At 36.6% G+C, this 25,977-nt stretch overlaps 1 protein-coding gene across 1 annotated transcript in view; it reads right to left on the bottom strand.

Annotated features, from left to right (window-relative positions):
• Positions 1-25,977, bottom strand: part of CPS1 (carbamoyl-phosphate synthase 1) — a 126,218-nt gene that overhangs the window by 76,015 nt on the left and 24,226 nt on the right. The window contains exons 3-15 of the mRNA XM_044241522.1: positions 23,607-23,751; positions 22,204-22,293; positions 19,989-20,045; positions 17,728-17,820; positions 15,381-15,470; positions 13,767-13,895; positions 12,556-12,662; positions 11,571-11,709; positions 10,834-10,911; positions 9,122-9,220; positions 5,325-5,420; positions 1,676-1,865; positions 494-651 (exon numbers count right to left, since the gene is read on the bottom strand). Of these exons, the coding sequence (XP_044097457.1) occupies positions 494-651; positions 1,676-1,865; positions 5,325-5,420; positions 9,122-9,220; positions 10,834-10,911; positions 11,571-11,709; positions 12,556-12,662; positions 13,767-13,895; positions 15,381-15,470; positions 17,728-17,820; positions 19,989-20,045; positions 22,204-22,293; positions 23,607-23,751 (1,471 nt within the window). The remainder of the gene's footprint in view (positions 1-493; positions 652-1,675; positions 1,866-5,324; positions 5,421-9,121; positions 9,221-10,833; positions 10,912-11,570; positions 11,710-12,555; positions 12,663-13,766; positions 13,896-15,380; positions 15,471-17,727; positions 17,821-19,988; positions 20,046-22,203; positions 22,294-23,606; positions 23,752-25,977) is intronic.

Raw genomic sequence — 25,977 nt, 5'->3', positions numbered from 1 at the left:
ATCTAAGCCACAAGTTTCTTAGTCATGAATCACATTGATTAGATCCAGTGGCTTTTTCTAGATGATTTCATTTTTAAATGTTCATTCCATTCTAACAAGAAAATTTCAATCCAATCATTCCCCACTGGTAAGCCATTTGCACATACAAGATATGTAACGGGTCCCAGAAAGCAAAAATCACTTTGGCATTGTAAGTTGACATGGCCCTTTGTTTTACCTCAGGAGATCTGATAGTCAATGGCACTTCAACCACTGATAAACCACTTCGTCTCTGGGCTTTTGTTTCCCTTTTCATAAAATATTAATACCTATCCCAAACATTTCAGCATGGAATGCTGCAATTAATACACAAAGTTTCTGAGGTACTAACATTTCTGGAAGATAATACATGCAAATATAATAATTTAACTATCATTTTTAGGCATGACAAACCACTCTCCCTATAACATAAGACAAATAACGGTCTTATTTCTCCAGAACAAAGATTCCTTACTGATTCCACGGCAAAGCTTGGAGCAATCTTTTCATTAATTTCATTTAGTTTGTCTGAGAACAGCTGCCTGTCTTCTGTGAACATAATGGATTCAACTGAGGTCCCCAGGACTTTCACGCCATACTCCTTGAGTACACCTCTCTTGAATAGTTCCACTCCTACAGAAGAACCAAGTATAATCAGTTTTTAAAATCTCAAACTCTTATGTCTTTTTTAACAGACACCCGAAATACAACTTTTTTTGAACCTTAAAATTAGCTCCAGGAAGCCACCACAGTCCACAATAGAAGTGTGCTTAAGATTTAAAAAAAAAAAAAAATTGAAAGAGAAATTCTGAAAACACTTAAGCAAAATATGTTGCTGGTGACATTACTTATATTACCACCTTCTCCAAATGGTTTTTATAATCTCAATAATAAAAATCACAAGACACAGTAAACCTCTAAACCTTAGTATATTCCCTTTCCTTCTAAGGTCCAATCTTATAATGAGATTCTCTTGTTTAAATAATCCTAGTGAATATAAAAGTCTTAGCCCAAGTCAGATGGCATGTTAGTGGAAACATTATTTTGATGATTTCTAATCCAGATAGATACAAAATAATGTTTCCACTAACATGACGTCTGACTTTAGCTAAGACTTTTATATTTGATATTTAAATTATTACACCAACTTCTTACTCCAACTAGCTCATGAGATTCTCATTCATGATCTAGCTCCAAAGATTTGAAGTCTTGAAAAAAGGACAGAGTATTGGGTTCAGCAGATGCATGAAGGGGTGGGTGGTAAAGAGACTGATCTATGTTATCATGAGAATATGTGTGAAAGCCAAATGCTACTGGGCCAACAGGTAAGAGCACAAAGCATTTAAGCAATGTTAATTCTCATTTTTTATATATAATAGTCCTCAGGGTTTCGCTGGTCAAGAGAAAAGCAATATGCTGAAATGGAGCAGGGAGCTCTCCCCTGGCCACCCCAGAGCATTAAAGTACCTCAGCTGTTTTGTGAAATAAACCAGTAATATTTATCACATGACATTTTCAGGTGGCTGTTTGCTAAATGCTTCCGCACACATTAAAGAAAAGCTTTTACGAACACACAGAGCATAATTGTTAGAATCAAAAAAATATTACACATAAGTGCATGGGCCAAAACTCTGCAATTAAACTTAAAAGAACTCACCACAGTTCAGAGCTGTCTGGCCACCCATGCCTAGAATTAATCCATCTGGCCGTTCCGCCTTAATGACCTCTGTGACAAACTGAGGGGTGATGGGGAGAAAGTAGACAGTATCTGCTTGCTTCAAGCCCACCTCGTTGGTTTGCACTGATGCAATATTTGGGTTCATCAGGACGGTTTTAACATTTTCTTCCTGAAAGAAATAAAAGGATCCAAAATCTGAACATATGCTCTAAAGGAGAGAATCACCATGTTCAACTGAAGGGTCTGTATTGGGTGACAAAACTTTTAGGTTAGTTTGTGGGCTATCGAGATCAGTAATAGGACTAATGAATGGAATGGAGGGTAAAGGAAGACAAACGTCTGGTGAGAGGAAAGAAAATTTCATTGAAAATAGAACTATTCAAAAGAACTGGTTATCTCACAAGGTTCACCCTGAACTCCTTGCTAGAGGTATCAAGCAAAACTGGAGTTGATTTCTATAGAATTTGACTAGAGGTCTATGAATACTACTGAGTTGGCTGTAAAAAACTAAAATATTTTTAAAACTTAAAAATTAATAAAATATAAAATGGAACCAGAGGCAACATCAAAGAAGTTTCCCTTTCCAATGTTTGTCAGAGACCAACATGGAGTGTACATGTAAAATACAAGATGATGTATTCCCTTGCTGGAAGCACTGAGCTTTCTGCTGGATTCCATCTTTTTAGATTTTCATGACTGCTATAGCGCTTTAACAAAGGGACTTATACAACTTTTTATACATACTAGATTAAAAGAAAAGGACCATGTGACAAAAAAATAAAATAAAATAAAAATGTCACGTGTCTGCGTGCGTATAAATGTATTCATATCTCTATCTTATTTCTGACATCTGCAGAGATCTCAAAAATAATTCCTCATGTAGGCTATGAAAAGGATAAATAGCTTTATAACCTGGGATAAGGGTGATACAAAATAATTGTTATAAAATATGGCCATCTGTCTCTTATTATTTTACCTATTACCATGACAATTTAGAACTCTCCTAATACATCAACAAAACACTCAGATGAGAGTATAGAAATCATCCTTGAAAGCCCTATATGTCCTTGGGGAAGGATCTGAATAAAATATTAAATATATTTCATATTACTTTATACTCAGTGCCTTAAAACTTATAATATACTTTTTTATCAATTTATTTGATTTTTATAAAAAGACTGCAAGAGAAATCTCTACCTCACTGATGAAAAAACTGACATTCAAAAAGGTTAAATGACTTGCCAAAGATCTTCTAGCTGATCAAATGGTAAAATAAGGATTCTAATCCAAGTCTTGTGATTCAAGTTCTAGCCCTTTCTTCCATCTGAGTCATCTCTCAAGGTTTTAAGAAGCAGTTTTCAAAAAATGTTATTAAGAAATTTTTGAACAAATACATACAGATAAGCAAATGCATTTAAACTATAGGGTGGAATTTTTTTAAATTAACGTATATTATATTATTTGTTTCAGGGGTACAGGTCTGTGAATCATCAGTTTTACACAATTCACAGCACTAACGATAACAGATATCACATAACTCTACCCAATGTCTATAACCCAGCCACCCTATCCCTTCCCCATCCCCTGCTTCCAGCAACCCTTATTTTGTTTCCTGAGATTAAGAGTCTCTTTATGATTTGTCTCCCTCCCTGGTCCCATTTTGTTTCATGGAATTTAAATAAAGTCCAAACTAAGAACACATCATCAATAGAAGTTGCAGAAGGTCTCACTACTAGAGAAAATCACCAAAAGATTTAAACATATTTGTATTTTCCTGAATGTGTTTATACAATAGATATAACTATTTTTGTAAATCAAATTATATAAGTAAAGTTTCCATAAATGACTATGATGAGTGTCCATATATTTTAAAACTAAAAATTATTTCAAACTATTTTAATACATTTTATATTATTATTTTTTCTAATATAGTTCTGGCTACAATACATGCACCATCTGATTATTTTTAAATATTTAGCCCATGGGGGGCTGTGTGGCTCAGTCAGTTCAACATCTGCCTTAGGCTCAGATCATGATCCACAGTCCTGGAATTGAGCCCCGAGTGGAGCTCTCTGCTCAGTGACGAGTCTGCTTCTCCCTCTCCCTCTGTCTGCCACTCCCCTTGCTCATGCTCTCTCTCTCTGTCTGTCTGTGTGTGTGTCTCTCTCTCCTTCTGTGTCAAATAAATAATAAAATCTTAAAAATAAATAAGTAAATAATTAAATAAATATTTTGTCCACGAATTCATTTCTACTAACTTCCTCATTAATCATAATACTATCACAAATAATTTCTATTTGGTTAAAATATATAACTTCACTTAACAAATGTAAAGCACATAAAAATATATAAGCTATGAAAATATTAATTCTTTATAAAGCTACCAACTAGGATAAAAAACCACAGGCTGCTTAATTGTATTTATAAAACCTAAACACACTTATATTGTATTCTAACCAATCTAAACCACTGGACATCCTCTAATTACATAAAAAGAAATTGAATCATAATACAATGAAGTAAAGTACTCCTTGAAAACGTGCACAAAAAACATACGTGTGTATGTGTGTGTACTCATGCATGTATGGAAAAGAGCATTAAAATATAAAAATATATGGAAAGAAGAGTAACTAACTGGGGCTACATTCTATTTTTTCAACAGAACTGTCAGGTGAAAATCTTTGTGTATAGCGTACGAATACAACAAAAAGGAAAAAGAAAAATTCTGGCCAACTGTTTCTCTGTGTTTGTTGTCCTAGTCTCCCGCCACCTTGTCTGTGTGGCTTTCTCCTAGTCAGGTCTCTAGTGCATGGCTCAAAGCCAGAGACAAAGTCACAGAAAGCTCACATTGTCCCTGGATGGCCGATTAGCCCCAAAATGAGGACTATCCAAAGAAATAAGGACACCAAAGAGAAGCCAAGTTAGCTCTTTTGTAGAAATACCTTACATATACAGTGAAATTTTTCTAAAGGTTTGTTTTGCTATGACAAACGGTTGGAGAGATCTTGAAAGACTTCAAAGGAACAGGGAGGGTGTTTTTCCCAATGTTGAGTAGCCAATCCTCATTTCTACATGATAATCCGCCAAATCGTTCTGTGCAGTCATCCACCCAAGTCATAAGTGGTTAAGCTGGGTCCCCTAGTGACAGGTAATAACTTCTAAAGCTGGGCAAAAGTCATCTGCTGCCTTTGCTCCCTCAACTTGATCTTGCTGTGTCAACCATAGAGATGCCTGAAGCATCCTCTTGAACATTTATAATATCTTACAGCACCAAGGATTCCCAAATTCCCTCTTTCACACAAAAGACAAATATATTTTAAATGCTCACTGCCTCAAAAGAAATGAGCAACATCTGTAAACATGGCTTTTTATGTTTTCAGTACAAATTGGTGGTAACAGGTAATTTTGGAGATCACTCTCACGTTCTTGATTTACGGGCGTGCAAAAAAGTTTGAGACAGTAGAAGATTTCACATGTGGTCTAAATTTCTTTAATGTAAGATGTGTGAGAAATTGTTGAGGAAATCAATTACAGTGACTTTGAAAAGAGGTAGGGTCATAAATCTAAATTATGAAATATTAATTACACTCATTAAAGGAATATATTAGTTCTTACAGAAACCTCTCACCTTCATGGCTTTTACAGCTTGTGATCCCGAGTAATCAAATTCACCTGCCTGACCAATGGACAGACCTCCCGATCCTAAGATAAGGACTTTGGAAACCTGTAAGCAATAAGAAAATGGCATTGCTCTGATTAGCAAGATGGGGAAAAGAGGCAATTTCAAGAGCAGGGAAGTCTATCTATATTGTCCAGATTTACATCGTGATTTAAAGTACAATGTTTCAAAGAATACATGAAGAAAAAGACTAACTTTTTAAATTCAAATTCAATTAAGTAACATATAATGTACTATTTTTTTCAGCAGCGCAGGTCTGTGATTCATCAGGAAAAACACAAACAATTTAAAAATCTGTAATTTCAAAGCAATTTCCAAAGTTCATGAAGTTTTTTTTTCACTTAGGTAAAAAATTTTGAGAAGAGGTCTACATTTTATTTAAAGATATGTAAGTATCTAAAAATTACTACATAAATATATATGTAAATCTACACATTCTATGTATGTGTGTGTGTGTGTGTATGTGTGTGTGTGACAAGAATCTCTCTAAAACCTAAATGTATTACATTCAATACTCCATAGGTTTCTTTTTTTTTTTCAATTTATTTATTTTCAGGAAAACATTATTCATTATTTTTTCACCACACCCAGTGCTCCATGCAAGCCGTGCCCTCTATAATACCCACCACCTGGTACCACAACCTCCCACCCCCCCGCCACTTCAAACCCCTCAGATTGTTTTTCAGAGTCCATAGTCTCTCATGGTTCACCTCCCTTCCAATTTACCCAAATTCCCTACTCCTCTCTAACACCCCTTGTCCTCCATGCTATTTGTTATGCTCCACAAATAAGTGAAACCATATGATAATTGACTCTCTCTGCTTGACTTATTTCACTCAGTATAATCTCTTCCAGTCCCGTCCATGTTGCTACAAAAGTTGGGTATTCAAATTGGTAATGAAGAAGTCAAACTCTCTCTCTTCACAGATGACATGATTCTTTATATGGAAAACCCAAAAGACTCCACCCCCAAACTACTAGAACTCATACAGCAATTCAGCAACATGGCAGGATACAAAGTCAATGTGCAGAAATCAGTGGCTTTGTTATACACTAACAATGAAAATACAGAAAGGGAAATTAGAGAATCGATTCCATTTACTATAGCACCAAGAACCATAAGATACCTGGGAATAAACCTAACTAAAGAGGTAAAGGATCTGTACTTGAGGAACTACAGAACACTCATGAAAGAAATTGAAGAAGACACAAATAGATGGAAGACCATTCCATGCTCTTGGATCGGAAGAATAAACATTGTTAAAATGCCATGCTCTTGGATCGGAAGAATAAACATTGTTAAAATGTCTATACTGCCTAGAGCAATCTATACTTTTAATGCCATTCCGATCAAAATTCCACCGGCATTCTTCAAAGAGCTGGAGCAAATAATCCTAAAATTTGTATGGAATCAGAAGAGACCCCGAATCGCTAAGGAAATGTTGAAAAACAAAAATAAAGCTGGCGGCATCACCTTACCTGATTTCAAGCTTTATTACAAAGCTGTGATCACTAAGACAGCATGGTACTGGCATAAAAACAGACACATAGACCAGTGGAACAGAGTAGAGAGCCCAGATATGGACCCTCAACTCTATGGTCAATTAATCTTTGACAAAACAGGAAAAAATATACAGTGGAAAAAAGACAGTCTCTTCAATAAATGGTGCTGGGAAAACTGGACAGCTATATGTAGAAGAATGAAATTCGACCATTCTCTTACACCGTACACAAAGATCAACTCAAAATGGATAAAAGACCTCAACATGAGACAGGAATCCATCAGAATCCTAGAGGAGAACATAGGCAGTAATCTCTTTGATATCAGCCACAGCAACTTCTTTCAAGATACGTCTCCAAAGGCAAAGGAAACAAAAGCAAAAATAAACTTCTGGGACTTCATCAAAATCAAAAGCTTCTGCACAGCAAAGGAAACAGTCAAAAAAACAAAGAGGCAACCCACGGAATGGGAGAAGATATTTGCAAATGACAGTACGGACAAAAGGTTGATATCCAGGATCTATAATGAACTCCTCAAACTCAACCCACACGAAACAGACAAACACATCAAAAAATGGGCAGAAGATATGAACAGACACTTCTCCAATCAAGACATACAAATGGCTATCAGACACATGAAAAAATGCTCATCATCATTAGCCCTCAGGGAGATTCAAATTAAAACCACATTGAGATATCACTTTACACCAGTTAGAATGGCCAAAATTAACAAAACAGGAAACAACATGTGTTGGAGAGGATGTGGAGAAAGGGGAACCCTCTTACACTGTTGGTGGGAATGCAAGTTGGTGCAGCCTCTTTGGAGAACAGTGTGGAGATTCCTCAAGAAATTAAAAATAGAGCTTCCCTACGACCCTGCAATTGCACTCCTGGGTATTTACCCCAAAGACACAGATGTCGTGAAAAGAAGGGCCATCTGTACCCCAATGTTTATAGCAGCAATGGCCACAGTCACCAAACTATGGAAAGAACCAAGATGCCCTCCAACTCCATAGGTTTCTTCTACATAAAGCAGGATTCTGGGCCTTCCATAACAAATGAATGAAAACACAGAAGACAAGGGGACCATGGATGCACCTTCATATTCACATTTTCACCTTTACCGTTTGTGCCAGAAATATTTACAGAAAATGCAAGAAGAAAAAGCTCATGTCTTGACAATATACTGAAATTCTATAAATCATACATAGGATTCCAAGCAAATAATGATTCTGCTTATTTTTTAGCCCCAAGTGCTAAAGACTTCAGTGGAGAAAGATATTCCTGGTCACTGCAAAAGACAAGGACTTGGGAAGCTTGGTTTGCCTCAACAAATGCTTATTGGATGCCTACCACATGCGAAGGCGCTGCAAAATCCCAAATTATATCTTTTTTCCCCACCATTAAGAAAAGAAAAGCATCTGAAGAATGTGAGTTGAGGTTCTGAGAAGAACACTATACAGGAAGTACATGGGTTCTTTGATTACCAAGAACACAGAGTGGGTGGGCTACCTCCATCATTTCCATCTGAGGACAAGAGGCTACCATGGAAATCCTTAAAACAGGTCATCCAACTCAAATTATCATTTCATGTAAACATTTATTTCAATTACCTTTATTTGTAAAAAACCAATCTGTATATATATACTTGAAACTACATATACATTCTTCTAAATTTTATATAATAATGATGTGGGTATATATGTGGTGTAACTATGAAGGAAATGTGTAGAAATCTTATCATACTAACCTATACATTCACACTAATAAGGACTCAAGTTTGTGCTATAGTACTCCTTATCTATTTGCTCTTAATAGGTAAAATCATATTTTTCTATTCACGATGATCAATAATAATTCTTTTAGTTGAAATAAAAGTTCTGTCACCTATAATGAATGATTCTGTAATCTGAACTGTATCTCAGTCATACATAAAACTATAGTATATTAAGTAACAGAATGTGTCAAATTCTAAACTAAAATCCTATTCTTTATTAAATTATTTTATTACAAATTTCTAGAAGTAAACTGTAAAAAGTATAATTTTAAATCAAAAACATGAAAATTCCAGTGAACACATCAATAACAGACCAAACAATTAGATTCTAAAATAATGGGTAATTAAAATATTACCAGTAGTCTTTTATAGACATTAAAATGGTTAACATCATTCATTTAAAAAAATATCATATGATAGAGAAAAAATTAAAAATACACAAACCAGAAAGGAATCCACATATACTGACCTCAACGCGAGATGCAACCAGAGCTGGTTTTGGTAGAACGGATGTAATTGTGGTACCTTTCCCTTTCTTTATCAGTGAGAAAAAAGAATCAAACAGGTACTGGAAAAAAAAATCGATCCAACTAGTTAGAAGCTGCAAAACTCATAAGGTTGCTAGATAAAACATACATGCCCAGTTAAATTTGAACCTCAAATAAATAACAAATAACTTTTTAGGATTAAGTATTCATATACAATATTTGTTTTTTGCTTTTCTGCCAAAATTGGCAAAACTAAATATTTACTACTATAAGAACTAGATCAAATAAACATTTCTCATTGTTCACTTCAAATCCTATCAAAAGCAAGTTTTCAGCAGACAATGAACATTTCAGATCATGCCTTCTGAGAATGTCATGCTTCACCCCCTTAATTATGAGTTATTTTCTTCTAAATGGATCCTTCTAAATAAAACTCTAGTTATACAAAAGAAATTAAATCTATATTACTTATACATCCTAAAGTTAGAAATAACTAGATTTTGAAAATTTCTATCAGCTCAAAAAATACCTCCAAAGCTTATTTTTAAACTATACTAATGAATTTGCTGCTATTGTGTCACTAGACATGACAAATTTCAATGAGGATACTCATTTACAACTATCTGGCAGGACAAAAAAAAAAAAGGATTAAGCGCTACTTAATATTGCATGTCTTAATTTCAATGTTCCTAATACAAAGTACTACTATGGGCAAAATATTTAAATTTCAAATTTGAAAAAAAAATAGTATTCAGCACGTATTATGCCAAAAAAATCCATGTAATTAAGTTTCTTTATACATTTCATCATGGGTAGGTAATGTTATACTGATCTGAGGTATTAAGAATCACGTCCTAAAAATATTAAAAAATGAACAGAACATATATATCTGAAAAGGCAATTCAGGAATGAGAAATAGAGTTTACAGAGGGAAAACTCTGTTTCTCCTCATTTCACCTGGGTGTCTTTCGAGAATGTGCTGACAGGGAGGAGCTGTCAGCATTACTACTAGAGACTTTAAGGTGTAGGAGAGGAAGTCACACCAGACTTTCCAGACTTTATCACAAGCTCTTGTTTGAAAAGGTGACCTTGAGCACTAAACCAAAAGCTCACACACACAAAATAAAAATATTTAAATTAAAAACAAAACTCCTGTAAGCATTCTTTCTGGTTCTTTTCTTAAGCCATCTGACTCATATATATGTGTGTGCATGCCCTCCCCCCTCCCAAGTACCCCTGCCCTTCTTCCTTCTCCTGCTGCTGTTTATTCACTCTTCCTGGCTACACAACCAGTTGCCATAGGGATTTTTGTGAAGTCACAGATGGGGGATTAAAATTTCATTTCAGTTATGAGAACAAGAGAGCAAGAGGGAATTCATTTGCATAGTACAACAATTGTAAATTTCAGAACTAAATATATTAGAATGATAACGATTTAAATAAAAACAGCATCGCGTCAGGTTTCTTCAGGGCTTACCCACTTTAAATTTTAAAAAACACAGAAATTTCCTCCATGATATTCATGGGGAAATTTTAATGCAATATACATGTGTTATCAAGGCACTCTTCTTGAAAAATATTCTGTACCTAAATCATCTGAGGTGATGATGTTTGTTTCTCAAGTTTTCACATAAATACATTTCTGATTTTTTTAAAAAATTAAGTGTACAATAGGCCTCATGTCCTAACATACCTCAGTGTCTGTGGGACCCGGGCTGACCTCTGGGTGGAACTGTACGCCGAAGAAGGGTTTACTCTCATGCATAATTCCCTGAGAGAACAAGAAATAGGAGAAATTCCTCTGTAACAATGACTGTCAACCAGGGCTACATATTATTCAGCAGACAATAAAGTTCAAAGAAAAAAAAAAGAGTTAAATGCTCAAGGACATTCCAACAGCTAACAGTCATAATAAAAATAAGCCAACAAAGACTCAACCAAATGTGGTTCCTTCAATAAAAACAACTGATTTGGTCTATAGCCTTTGGGTGACCCCCTCCCAGGGTCTGTTCAGAATAAACTCAAATCTTCTTCTTATCTCCAACTCTTAGATTACTTCTCTGAGGGTCTTCTCAAAGGCTACTTCAGAGCCAAGTAAGTCTCAGAGACCCACACAGACAGTCCCAAACAGATCTCCACCAGCTGTCCATTAGCAATGAATGTGGAAGACAGTCACGGATTTACCACTCAAAGAGGGTATCTCAATGAGCCAACTGATGAGAGAATAAGACAGAAGTAACTTTTTAAAAAGCAGAGGGCGATGGGAAATAAGCTATAAAAAGAGTTCTTACACATACTCTCTCTCTCTCTCTCTCTCTCTCTCTCACACACACACACACACACACACACACACACGGTGTCTGGCTAACAGAGTATGAAAAGCCCTGCTTTACTCATTGCCAACTGAACAGGTTTATTGAGAGCACTCACCTCGTTGGTTTGGTCGTTGACATTCACAAAAAGTGGTTTCCAGCCAGCAGGAAGGGTGTTGTCCAGGGCATAGCCATGATTCTGAGCAGTAATGAAAGCCTGTCTGTTTGTGAGATTCAAAACAGGTTGATTCTGCCCTCTGGAGAAAAAAAATGAGAAAAAGAATAGGGAAAAGGAAAAGTGAAGACGATAAACACCATTGTAAAATAGTGGATGAGAAAATCCTATTAAAATGTGAAAGTTTCAATTGCTTAGTGGAAATTACTTTGTGAGAAAAGTCACAGATTGTTAATCCCAATAATTTTAGCAACAAAAATCAATTCAGGAAGCTTTGCTGTGTGTTAAATACCAGGTCTATTAAACTTCTACAACAGTACAAAGGGAGAACTGAGCTCATAACAAAAAGTTAAGAGTGGCTCATGAGCTTAACAGAGAGACAAATAACAATTTATGTTAAGGAAGATAAGTAATTTTAAACCCAGAAGAGAGTTTTTGGGAAATGATAAAGAAATGACAACTCTGTCCTGAATAATTTTGAATTACACTTTACGAAGAGGGTGGGCTATGGGGGAAAGCGCCATGTTGAATAAACCGGCATCATGCAGGGTAAGGAAGTAAAATGGAGAGGATCTGAAGACTTCCTGGCTCTTGAATCTTACAACGTTATCAGTGCTCTGCTATTTAGCTTGGAAGGCAGAGAAGTTTCCTTTGGAATATCATATGATGGAATATAATAACCTCAATTTATGCCAAGGGAAGGAAAATAACTTTAAACTACAGCAACATTATTGTTAGAGAAGGCTGCCTTTCAAAAATGCAATAAAAGTAGTATCGGGTAGTCAGACAACTATGAACCATGTAATAGTACGGTTATCTGTTTCTTTCCGAAGAAAATGGCACATAAGTTCCCTAAGGCTTTTGCAGTTAGTTATTAACAGTGTTTCAGAACCAGTTTGACCTGTAAACAGACGCGGAGCTGTCTTACCTGTTGGGCATGGACATCTTGTAGGTTTTGGCACCAGCAGCCAGTCCTGTTATTAAATTACCTGTACTGATTCCAAACAATGGCTCCTTGCGATCACTCTCCAAAATCTAAATCAGGGAGAATTTTTATTAGTCAGGAGTACTGTTCCAAAAAAAAAAAAAAAAAAAAGATGCTGCCTCTGATGGAATAAAAATGAAACCTCCATTTTATTCTTAATTAAAAAGGTAAGGAGAATAGAATAAAAGGAGAATTGAATAAAAAGCTAGATTATAAATAAGAATATGACTGACAAATGTGTACCATCAGAATTTTTTTAAATGTACTTAATACTCAAACTAAACAAAACTTGATATTTCATAGTATTCCATTGTGTATATATACCACATCTTCTTTATCCATTCATCTGTTGATGGACATCTAGGTTCTTTCCATAGTTTGGCTATTGTGGACATTGATGCAGCCATCAAAAGAAATGAAATCTTGCCATGTGCGACAACATGGATGGAACTAGAGGGTATCATGCTTAGCAAAATAAGTCAAGCGGAGAAAGACAACTATTATGTGATCTGCCTGATATGAGGAAGTGGTGATGCAACATGGGGGCTTAAGGGGGTAGGAGAAGAATAAATGAGACAAGATGGGATTGGGAGGGAGACAAACCATAAGTGACTCTTAATCTCACAAAACAAACTGAGGGTTGCTGGGGGGAGGGGGGTTGGAGAAGGGGGGTGGGGTTATGGACATTGGGGAGGGTATGTGCTTTGGTGAGTGCTGTGAAGTGTGTAAACCTGGCGATTCACAGACCTGTACCCCTGGGGATAAAAATATATTATATGTTTATAAAAAATTAAAAATTAAAAAAAAAAACTTGATATTTCTTCAGAAACTCAAGGGTGTTATAGGCCCCCAGGCCATGATGAGAAACATGAATTGTCATTTTACACTTGTATAGAAAGACACATTTGGAGATTGGACTCAGGCTCTCTTCACTTGAGGACACAATCCCAGTTACTCTGCCTGAAGAAAGGTTCCTTTTCCTCTGGGACCCTCTCCTCACTGGCTCCCCCCATATAATATCTGGTGACACTGCCTCAGAGGTCACAGATAGGAGCTAAAGAATATCTGAACACCTAAAAGAGATTCCAGCCTTTCCAGCTGCACAGACTCCCTCCACCTCACACAGATAGATACCACCCCCAGGTTTACTGCACCTTTTTGACATTCTGGATTAGTGGTTGTGCAAGAGCAGGGTTCCCCGGTCCTCCAGCAATTAAAAGCCCATCATACTCCATCTTGGTGAAATCATGATTCCAGGGAACTAAATGCACTTCAGCTCCTCGCTGGGAAACAAGGGCAAAAATGATCACGTCAATAACATTTTTCTTGGTCAAAGTGTAATTTTGCCTAGACTTTCTCTTGACTAACCACTCCCTAAAGGGGAGGGAAAAATGGCACATAATTCAAATAAATAATGTTGAGTGAAAAATTCTTTGGTGGCTCCCTGTATTTTGTGTGATGTGTAGGAAGTCAGTGGTCAATAGAAAGTGGAGGAAAAAACATCATTGAAGTTTTGATCCTGAAAAAATAGATAACACATTTTCCCATATTTCAGGAGGCTTCAGAGCCTAAAGAATTCCTGATTAGGCACTGAGGAATATTGGTCATTTTCACTACCTGTGGTAGAGAGAGTGGGAAAAAAAAATCCATTTTCTGCAAAATTTAACTTGGTCCACCCTTACATTTTTCAATTTTGTTTTTTTTTTTAATCTGACCAAATTTTCATCAGTCTTCTTTCCTAGAGTTTTCTCACACTATCCGTAGTATCTATACTCTGATAGAATAAGTAGAACTTTTATATATAGAAGTGGACAGGAAAATATCTTTGATGGTTCCCCTAGAAGCATCTCCTGGGACAAGGATTTGAGGGAAAGAAGCCTATTTGGAAAGGTTTCTAAGAAGAAACACTAGAAAGTGACACTGTGAGGCACCCCAATAAAGTATGCATTACCAAGCACTATGGACAACTGGAGTTTCAGCCCACTAGGGAACTCTGAGAGCCAGTGTAGACTACTCACCCTCAAGATAGCTCATTGACGGGGGCAAAGGAGTTGGGATATTTACACACTGGTCTTCTCTAGTCATTGAATGGGACTGCTCCAAGGATCATTAATTCTGTGTTATTTCCTGCCTACCAGCAGGTTCCAACCATCAAAAGAGATCCCTCAAGCAATGAAGTGCAGACATTGGATGGACAAAATGCCTTATAATGGTAAAATGAGAAGAAGATACAGACAGGCCATCGACAGCATCTGCTACTGAAGAGTCAAATGCAAATTTGTGTTAATAAATTGACAAGAATTTGAAATCATGATTTGGAATGTGAAAGTCTGTACATATTAGGGCATGATCCCTGCAAACATTTGGCACATGAGGAATGTAGTCCAATGGAGGAGTTCTCCAACTGACTCCAAATTTTTGGTCATTTCTAAACCCGAAAAAGTAAACATGACATGTCTCAGAATGTCAGTTAATACATGGTAAGAACCATCATCATTCTTTTCTGTATTGGTGGCCCCTAAAGATTTTTTTAAAACATAGTATTTTTTTAAACATATTTAAACATATTTTTTTAAAACATAAAACACATCACTAATTTTAACAGGGATACAAGTGTTATTTTATAGATCAAAGACAAGAAGAGAGCAGATCCCCTGACATTCCAAGGGGAATGCACAAGTTTTCTCTGAAACAGAGGAAGGAAATCAGTTTAACACTAAAGATCAATATTACAAATCCTCACCCTTGAGATGGAACATATCACTTACCTTTACTAGTAGGCGAATTACATTGTTTTTAATCCCACAGTCAACAGCTACCACTTTCGTGGGGTTTCCTTTGCCATACACTTTGACATCCTGCAATTTTGACAAGCAGAGAGTGAGAGGGAAGTACAAGCCATGAGTAACACGCCAATATCCTAAACACATCTGGGGACGCTTTGCACTTATATTGGTAACAGACTGATTGCTAACTACTAGGGAATGACTGGCAGTTAACAGTCAATTTATCAGGCACAGACAGTGCCACAAACTATCGTTTTTATGAGGGAAAGTGTACTTTGCTGTTTTATATAAAATGTTGATTATAGTAATAACAATGATCCCTAAGAAATTGGTCACTTCCATAATTGACAATAATCTCTCCCATGTTTTGCCTCATTAACAACCAGTGACAATGGAATTTTCAAGTGTTACTGCATGATTCAGTACTAGACAGATGTGGTAATAGATACATCATGCTTTAAATACCATTTGTTCCTCAACTTGCAATAAAGTTTGGATGGGGCAGAGCTGTTGTGCATTAGGCTTCTGTAGTGGGGTTAATGGGTAAAATCAGTATGAGAGTCAGAGGATTGCTAAGCTAGTGTAGACCACTGCTCTCTTTAGGTTACCATGCGATCATTTGCATTTAAATGGTAGACTTCATAAAAGGATCCCTGAGCATATCATAATCATTACCTACAGCTAAAGCACTGCTTGGAGTCAGATCCATTTTCACAGGTATCTACCCAAGAAGCAGTTCCCCCAAAGTCATAAAAGGAGAAATAATAGAAACGGAGAGAAAGCCTAGAGGGCTGGGTACCCACATTGATTACAGCTTCGAGAATTACCTAGTATATTCTAAATTTAGGATGATTTCAATGTTTCCAAAAGATTTTAGATGAAAGTTGCAACCTGGATATTTGAAAGAGCATTTTACTTTAACTGAAACGTCGGCTCTCCACTCTCCACAAATTCTAAAGGATGGAAAATCATAATCCTTAGACCGTACTTGAAAAAATTATCTATAAAGTTTGTTACATTTTTTTTTCCCTGCTAACTATTCTAGAGAAAAAGTGCCCAATTCTTTCCATGATCTGGGGAAATTATTTCTGAGCTGATCCATAAATGCTAGAGATAATCTCTCTCATCGGATAATTTGGAAAAGTGTGGATTTATTTTTAACCTTGGGCTTCTCCTACAACATAAAGCACTATTACCATCTAGTTGTAGCTACATCAAATTGCAATTACAAGACAATGAATTAAGCTATCAACCATATCCAAACAAAATTCACAGAATATATATAATCTGATAAAAATATGCATTTTATCACAGCTACAATGTAATTATTCAATTCTGCTAGCATTAAGAAATGGGGTCAGTTTTCACCATTGTGATCTCTCTCTTGATCTGACATAGATAAAAATACAGACAGGCTCCTTTTTGCTGGTCTGTACACAAGTACATTATATACTCTCCATACAGAATGACAGCAGTTTTAAGGAAGACCGCACAGACACGTGAATATGTGAATTTGCCTTATGACTCTTGAAGAGAAGAAATGTATTATGCACTGGTTTTAACCTTATTACCACAGAATTCTTTTTAAGGTGACTTTCTCTAGGTCAGTGTTCCTCACATGTGGAAAATGCTGCACTAGATCCTCAAGGTAGTTCTCAATACTAAAAGGAAAAATAGCCCTTTTTCATACTGTGTCTCAAATGAAATCACTTCACAAGGGAACGTATAGAAATAACTACAGGAAAAATAGTATGGACAAATTTTACAATTAAAAACCAGGGAATTGCATATGGCATGATCAAATTCCAAATATATAAGCAATTACATATCTAATTTAAAATTCGCTGTCTTTAACAACTCCTATTTCTCAGGTTTCAGCATCCTGTGAATCATGTTTGCATCCAGCATCAGCACCAAGGTCAGTACCGATCGGCAGGGACCCATCCTTCTGGTCCCCGTTTCCATGTGACTAGGTGTAGGAACAGGAATACCAGATAATATCAACATGTGTTTTCTCTGAAACTGACATGCTCTTAGGCGATTTTCAGCCTTTTAATAACATTTTCTTAAGGAAAGGCCCTGGTGCCCGGAAGTTCTCACAGCTGGAATTCTTCATGAAATGTTATTCTCCACGGTCATTCTGATTGATGCTGGATTGCAGCAGGTAAAATTTACTAACTTTACATGCACTGATTTGTAATATATATTTTAGCAGCTATGAGATCTTTTTTCCCTCAAGTCTGGTGCTTCAGGATGAAGACCTTGGCCTACGTGAAGATTTTGATATTATGAGAAATAAAACTAGAAAATGTGAAGGGAAATCTCTCACCTTGGTTGAAACCTCAGCGATCAAATTCTGCTTATTTGGATCCACGAAATCCACAGGCTGACCTTCAAATTCAATCTTCCCAAGCATGGTACCCTATCAAAGAAAAAAATTAGACAGTTCAAAGGGAGTACCAGGCAAGGTGCTGACAGGATCCATTCACAGGAATTTAAACGGCTGCTCCAAGATCTAAATGTCTTTATAACTACTTAAAACCATCAGCAGAAGTTCCTCATCTTCTCAAACTGGAAAGATGAAGTAATTTGTACAGTACATTCTGAGAAACACTGTGGAATGTACAACTCATTTTTTTTTTTTAAAGGTGTGAGACTGGCCCTTGGAGTAAGCAAATTCTAAAGGCATCAGAATTCGGGTCTCTAAGTTTCAGGCTACTGCAAATTTGAGCATTTAGGGTACCTATTCCCTTAGTGCACATGACCTAAAGATAGTTCAGTGGCAACGTGGACAAAACAATCTTTCGAGAAGAAAATAAGAAATCTAAAAACAGAAGAAAATTGAAAAGAAGTATTAATTATATTATGATAGTTAAATTCATTTACAAAATGATAGTGCTATGTAATAAAGTGCTATGTAAATCACAACCTTTGAAAGTAGCATGGAAAATGTTCACTGCTTTCGGTTGTTCACGTCCTGGTGTCTCTAAGGCCCTGAACTTTAAAGAACGTTCAGACCTCTGTGAAGTTTTCACAGATTAGTCTTGCTAGCCTGAACATGGCGAATGTTTTCTTATTATTAGCTATGTCTTGAGATTTACTTATTTGTTAGTAAGTCTAGCTTTATCTATTTACAAAATAGCATATTACAAATCAAGACTTTATTGGAGGAGGGGAATCAAGATAATTCATTGATTGGCCTCTCTCCTAGGAAATCCCTGCATTGGAGGAAAGGGAAGAAGCCTTTGTTTCCTTCTGAAATATATTCCTTAAGGAAAGAAGTAGTCACGTGAGAATGAGTGAGGGTAGAAAGCGCCAGTAGGTCATTCTCATTAACATCTATTCTCGGGAAAATTAAGGAGGAGGAAGTAAAATCAGAAGTAGAGGGGAAGGACTGTGTCAACTCTCATTGTCTTCCTTCTGGTCACGGGTGTGTGGCCCTGCCTCACTTTCAAAAAGCCGTTTTCAGAAAGCCGTTCTTTCTGCTTACAGAGATCCTATGTCAATATACATTCTAACAAGGAAACCACATATTTTCTTGAAGAGTCTATTTCACTTTGAAATTGTATCATTTCTTTTTTCCTTTTTGTTTCTTTAAAGATTTTATTTATTTGAGAAACAGAGTGAGAGACCATGGTGGGGAATGCAGAGGGAGGGGGAGAAGCAGACTTCCTGCTGAGCAGGGACCCCACCCCACCCCCACCCACACAGGGCCCAAGGTCATGACCGAAGGCCACCCCGGTACCCCATCCTTTTTTAGGTAATATGATTCAATGAAAAACTTTAACAGCATTTGGGGAATTTAGTTAAAATTGGTGAGGTAAAGTTTCTTTCTGCTCTGGGATATGAAGGTTTTATGTAAGAAAAAAAGAAAAACTAGTACCCTCCTCTTACAACCGATGAAGCAAGCAGATGGTAATGAGATAGTCTCCAAAGGAGGGGTCGGACTGTTCAGCAATCAGATATGCAAGCAAAAGATACACTTATCTTTCATCATCTCGGTCATTGGTACAGTCTCAAGAAAGACTATACATACAATTGAGGTAGCGTATGCAGGGCTCATTAGACACACCCATGAAATATAACTCATTAATTTCACAGATAACCCCTCCAAGAAGACTAAACAAATAACAGCACTAATGCTGTACACTTCCTGGTTTGCTTCTTTCAGCAGGTCAGTATTAAATTGAGGCAAAGTTGTTATGCACCTGATTACCTTCTCCACTGGGCTCACTAGCCCTGTCACGTGGGCTGACTTAGGCCTCGACTCTCTGGCATAGTGAACACACAGTGGGCACTCAATAATCTGCTGTCCATCCAGCAACAAACATCCCACTCAAGTATTCAGTTTTGAAAATTACATCAGAGATAGTAAAACAAGATGACAGAGGCCCAAATGACAGAAATTGGTCAGATTTGTTCTTTCACATATTGTTGGGTTCCTCAAGCACTGAGAAAAAATAGAATATATATTTTTTAATTTATAGAGCATATAGTAGATAAACCATATATATGTAAACAGGGAGAGAGAAAGAGAGGAAAGAGAGAAAGAGAGAGAAACATAGAGTTGGCTAAAGATGATGATCATACCTTATCCCGAATTATTTTGGTCAGCATTCTTGTATCCACTCCATAAATTGCAGGGACCTATAAGAAAAAGAATTTGTAGTGACAGTGAAATTGGAGGAAATTAGATCCAGCATATTGTTTTCAAGTTATAAACTGAGCATCATCTATCTTCTTTTTTTTTTTTTTCATCATCTATCTTCTTGAGCAGTAAATAATTTCCCTCCTCCTTCTTTTCTCTGACCCAGGGTGACTGTGTTGTCAGAACACGGTAAATTGCTGTTCCACTTGGGAACAGGACTCTTAATACCCAGGTCCTTCCTCAGAATAAAAAATGAGAAATTCTGAACATCAATCTTTTGCTACAGTATTGTTTCTTTTTACACAGGGTAGTAAATAGGCAATGCTACATATTTATATATATAACATGCATTTATAGATATAAATAATGGAATTTGTGAATTTCATAAGCAATGATATGTAAATACTATGAAAATCCACATTTGGAGCCAAATGCTCTGGCTACCTACTAGACACTCAACACATTTTTCTGAGGATGCTTATTTTATTTTTAAAGACATTATTTATTTGTTTATTTGACAGAGATCACAAGTAGGCAGAGAGGCAGGCAGAGAGAGAGAGGGAGAAACAGGCTCCCCGCCGAACAGAGAGCCCGATGCTGTGCTTGATCCCAGGACCCTGGGATCATGACCCGAACCAAAGGCAGAGGCTTTAACCCACTGAGCCACCCAGGCTCCCCTCTGAGGATGCTTATTAAGTAGTCAGACTCTAGTAAGATTTCCCACCTGATTAGGAAATCAGGCAATATAACCATTTGGTTTTTTTTTTTTTTGGTTGTTTTTTTTTTTTTTTTTGAGTAGTTTGTATAGAGACAGATGTGGTAAAACAAAGGGACAGTGAGTTGGGAAACAGCAAAATAGGTTCTAATTTCTTTTCTTCTACCATTCGTCTGAGTGATGTTTGAGCAAGGAGTATTTACTCACCTATACACAGAAGGAGATGAACTGGTTACTATCTTAGACCCTTTTTTTTTTTTAAGATTTTATGTATTTATTTGAGAGAGAGATTAAGAGAATGGTGGGCAGGAGAGGCAGAGGAAGAAGAAGACCTTCTGCGGGGCAGGGGGTCTGACATGGGATCAATCCCAGAACCCTGGGGTTATGACCTGAACCCAAGGCAGATGCTTAACCAACTGAGCCACCCAGATGTCCCTATCTGACTAGACCCTCTTCTAGTCTATATGTCTGTGATCACGAAAGATGATTCAAAGAACATTTTAAAAACAAACTAACAAGTCATGGATGAAGTTTATACTCAAACCATTAGTTCTGACACAGAGCAGCTGTAATATCAGTTGCCTAGTGACACAAAGGAAACATTAAAAGGAGGGTGTCCTAAATGACCATTACAAAAATTAGCTGTCTAGGTAATGGAGGTAAATTCGGATAATGGTTGAGAATGAAATAATAATGATTCAGGAGATGAAATAGATGCTTTGTTCTCCCCTTTAAAATTTAGAAAAAAATGAAACCCAGGAAGTCCAAATCAAGATTCCTTGATTTTCAGAAAGAAGCAACATATAGCCTCAGTAGGCCAACGCTCATTGATGTGGCAGAGCTTTCTTAGAATAATATTCTGTCAATTAGAGGCTCCAAAGCAACAGAAACAGCTACGGCAACACTGGAGATGAAGCCAAATACAGCAGGTCCCTTAACTTTAAGTACGTCTGACATTCAAATCAGGAGAATCCTCTTATTTGATTAGAACAATAATACTTAAACTAAGGAAAGTATAAGATAAGGTTTATAACACTTTTAAATTACCACTTCAAATAGGTTATATCTAATTATATGTCATCGAGTCGTAATGTTTAAGCCAAAAGAAACTTAATAGCAATCTGTTTATCCTCATAAGAGTTCACGATTTGGAAAATATGGTATGATTACATGATCTGCACAAAATCACACAGCTAGTTAACGGTAAAGCTGGTCCGAGAACCCATGACTCAAGTTACATATCACAATCGTGGGTATAAGGGGATGGGAAAATTAAGTGGTTCAAGAAAATAAAAAAATCTAAAATGTTCTCTAGGCTCTTTCCCCATAGAGAAATGCTACCAAGCCTGTGTGAGTGCCACCTAGCGGATTAAACTAAAAATGTGTGGCCGTCAGTATTACAGAAGAGAATTGGTCCAGACAGGTCCGCCTGCATTTCTCACCTTTTCTTCCTGTAGCCACTGCCCCAGACTCTTGGTAGCCAGCCAGTGGTGGTAGTCATTGCTGTAATTCAGCACTAGCAAACCTGCAACCTAAAAAGACAGGGAGTTGGGGTGAGCAGAAAATATTATCCAACTCTTGTGACTTGTCTTACGAGTCCATTTGCAATTTTAAAAAAAAAAAAGCTTGAGAGATGGAGAGGAGAAATGAGTGGGGGAAATCCGAGTGGGAGACAAACCATGTTCTGAGAAACAAACTGAGGGTTTTGGAGGGGAGGGGATGGGGTTTTGGGTGACCCTGGTGGTGGGTATTAAGGAGGGCACGTATTGCGTGGAGGAGCACTGGGTGTGGTGCATAAAAAAATGAATTTTGGAACACTGAAAAAAAATTAATAAAATTTTAAAAAGCTTTATTATATCCACTGATTCAAGGCTTAAAATTCTGGAGACTTGAAGAAAAAAGATGATCAACAATTTTCTCTTAAAAAACATCATTGTCACCTTAATTACCACGTCGAGGAATAGTCTTACCTCATTTGCCAAATCCTGTGACTAAGCTAGGTCCCCCATGTCAGCACCCTGGTACTTTTTCTCCATGGTATTTACCAATAATCTAATTAATAATTAGTCTACATTATCTTCCTGTACCTTAAACAAAGGATACATAATTTTCAATCTACATTTAAAAGAGACTGAATATATGGGGGAAATTGTGAGAAATAGAATTAAGCTAAATGATCGGTCCAAGTCAGTCAAAAATACAGTGGGGAAAAAAATAGAGTGATGAATTTGGATTATACATTTTTTAATTGTTTATATGGTCCACATTCTTAATACTATCCAAATTTATCTTGATTAGGAAAACTTAATGTGTTTACTTTTAGACTGGCATATAAGCTATCTTTTATTCACCCCCTAAATAGGATAAGATTAAAAGACAAATACTTGATACAGAGTTGATTACCAAAGACCTTTTAAAAGGTAATTCATCACCATTTCTTGTAGCATACTTGTCATTTAGACTTATAACAACATCTTTCCAAATTAAGCCAGATTTCATCCAAGGCATTAAGAGTAAATGCAAAGTGCCATGAAAAATGAAATTCAAAATTATGTCATGTTAAAAATCATTCCCATAATACACAGGAATAAGGTTGAGAGCACGAATTGAATGGGTTGTCCTACGGTATTGAGGAGAAACTTTACTCATCCTGGATTCTTAAAAATAAATCTACTATCTCCCCCCTCCAACTGAGACTTTTTACTTTTTTTTTTTTTAAAGTAGGTTTCGTGCCCAGGGTGGGGCTCAAACTCACAACCCTGAGATCAAGAGTCTCATGCTCTAGAGACTGAGTCAGCTAGGTGCCCCAAATTGAGACCTTTTAAATAGTCATCACTGGCACTACCTTAATTCCATCAGACTCCAAATACTTGCTAAGTCCCAGGCCATCCACTGCGGCAGTGTCAGGGGCTCCACCATTCCCAATAATGGGATTGGCCATGGTGAGAATCTGTCCCTTGTAGGCAGGGTCAGTAATAGCTTCCGGGTACCTGAGTAAAGAAGCCAAAAAATTACCAACAACAACAAAAAAAATGTCTGTAACTACAAAACTATAATCTACATACACACTCTTAACTACTGAATCCTCGGAAATGAGAGAACATTAATTTAAAAACCTATAAGGCTGCATCTAGATTTTAGCAAATCTAAAGAAATTTTATGATCAGATATAAAAATGTATCGCATCATATGACTCATATGAAAAGACAAACTGACCTTTAAAAAAAGTTTTTTTTTCATGTGAGTATAGCTGACACACAATGTTACATTAGTTTTAGGTTTACAACATAGTGATTGAATTTCTCTATATGTTATGATCTGTTCTCCATAAGCATAGCTCCCAGCTGCCATGACACAAGACTATTATAATTCAGCATCACTGTATTTCCTTTGTGGTGCTCTTTATTCCTGTGACTTATTCATTCCATAACTGGAAGGCTGTACTTTCCACTCCCCTTCCCCCACTAGTACATCCTCCCCCTCCCCCTTCCCTTTGGCAACCATCAGTTTGTTCTCTGTATTTATGGGTCTGATTCTGCTTTTAACCTAAACTGACTTGTAAGTACTAAGACATATTCTTATATAATCTTCAATCCCTAAACTTCTTAAACTTTTTAATTCCTTGAAAAATTCCTTCATAGGGAATGAAGGAATTTCTAAAAGATTGTCCTATTTAAAGTTTTCAGGTATCCTGAAGTTTCCCCTTGCCTTCCAGACACGAATCCAAACTGGTATTTACTATTAAGGGCTGCCAGTTTCACCAAAATATTAATTGTCAAAAATTTTAAAGTTCTTAAAAAATACTTTTCAGGAACCTTGAAGACTATCCTGATTACATCGCTGGTGACTGCATGGGTGTCTATATTTATTAAAATTCATTCAACATTTAAAATGACTGAGTTAATTTCTGTGGCAGAGTTGCCCAAAAATATAAAGGCTGTCGGTTTTTATTTTAAAGTCTGGGGAAAGGGAAAAATAAGAATACATATATTCCCTAAGAGAATTACTCAATATAGTTGTTTTTCAAAACAGTTTTAGAAAGAATTATACAAGTTTGAGAGTTATCAACTTAGAAAAGAAAATCAGTCCCACAAAAATTGCCCTGAACCACTTCTGACTTCTAAATCAAAAGATTCCGATAACTATTTTAAAGTACTGGCATAGAATTAGGGAGAAATGCATTAGATCTTCATTTTAAAGTTAAGAACGTATTCTCAATTTTATGATATATATATATTAATATATATGCATATATATCACTCTTATTCTGAATATTAAGAAACATTATTCCAGTAAATACCAGGAGGTATCTGTAGCTATTCCATGCCCTGGAATACAGTGTAAGTGAGGCTTCCCCCGACCCTACCCAACCCACCGACCCCCTCACCCCCTGACCCCCGCTCACATTTTTACTTTCTGCAGAAAGAGTTAAACCAAATCTTTCTTGTGGATTACTACTGGTAATGAATTTAAGTGCTGAGGGGGACAGAATCAACAACCTTGAAACCAATAAAGTTCAACTCGGGCAATAGTCAACATAAATTCTTCAACCCCATCCAAGACAAAGTCCTCCCAGAACTACTTTTGTCAACAAAACACTTAGTCTTTCAGCTCTCCAACCCCTGAGGAGACTAGAGTGCTGTAATATTTATCCACACCTCCATCAGCTAATTTCTCAGATGCCTCTCACCTGTCAGGAACTGATAATTTTTTAACCAAGGCTTACACACAATATAAATGCATTTCTTGAAGATGAAAAACAAAATAACCCCTTTAATTATCAGCCACCTTACTGAGCGAGACACACAATGAATGAAAGCAACAATTCTCAATGGAAAATAGGATCTGTGGACTAATCTTATTAATGAATGCCTTTTCCTACATCAAAAACATCTTTAATTAATTTAATTTTACTTCCCTTCCTTCTTTCTCTCCATAAAAGAACTGACCATTCCCTTTAAACATATGCTTACAATACTCTCGCTGCAAGTGAATAAATACAGCTTGTCCTAGAGAACTGCAGTGTTAGAAGCAAATTAATCCATCAGGTCCTGTTTGACTTTTGTGATGTGACAAGATTTATTACCCATAATCTATCACAGAGAAGAAAACTCCAGTGCCCTCCATCATTCTGATCTATATTAAACAGTTGTTTGTTGGCAGGTATATTAACACAGCTAGTAATTAGTGCTGTCGGAAAGCTTAAATAATTGCCT

This window comes from Neovison vison, chromosome 3 (assembly GCF_020171115.1).
Source record: "Neovison vison isolate M4711 chromosome 3, ASM_NN_V1, whole genome shotgun sequence".
In the NCBI taxonomy this organism is placed as follows: Eukaryota; Metazoa; Chordata; class Mammalia; order Carnivora; family Mustelidae; genus Neogale; species Neogale vison.
Note: the sequence above shows the minus strand (reverse complement) of the source record. Positions and strands in the feature narration are given on the sequence as shown.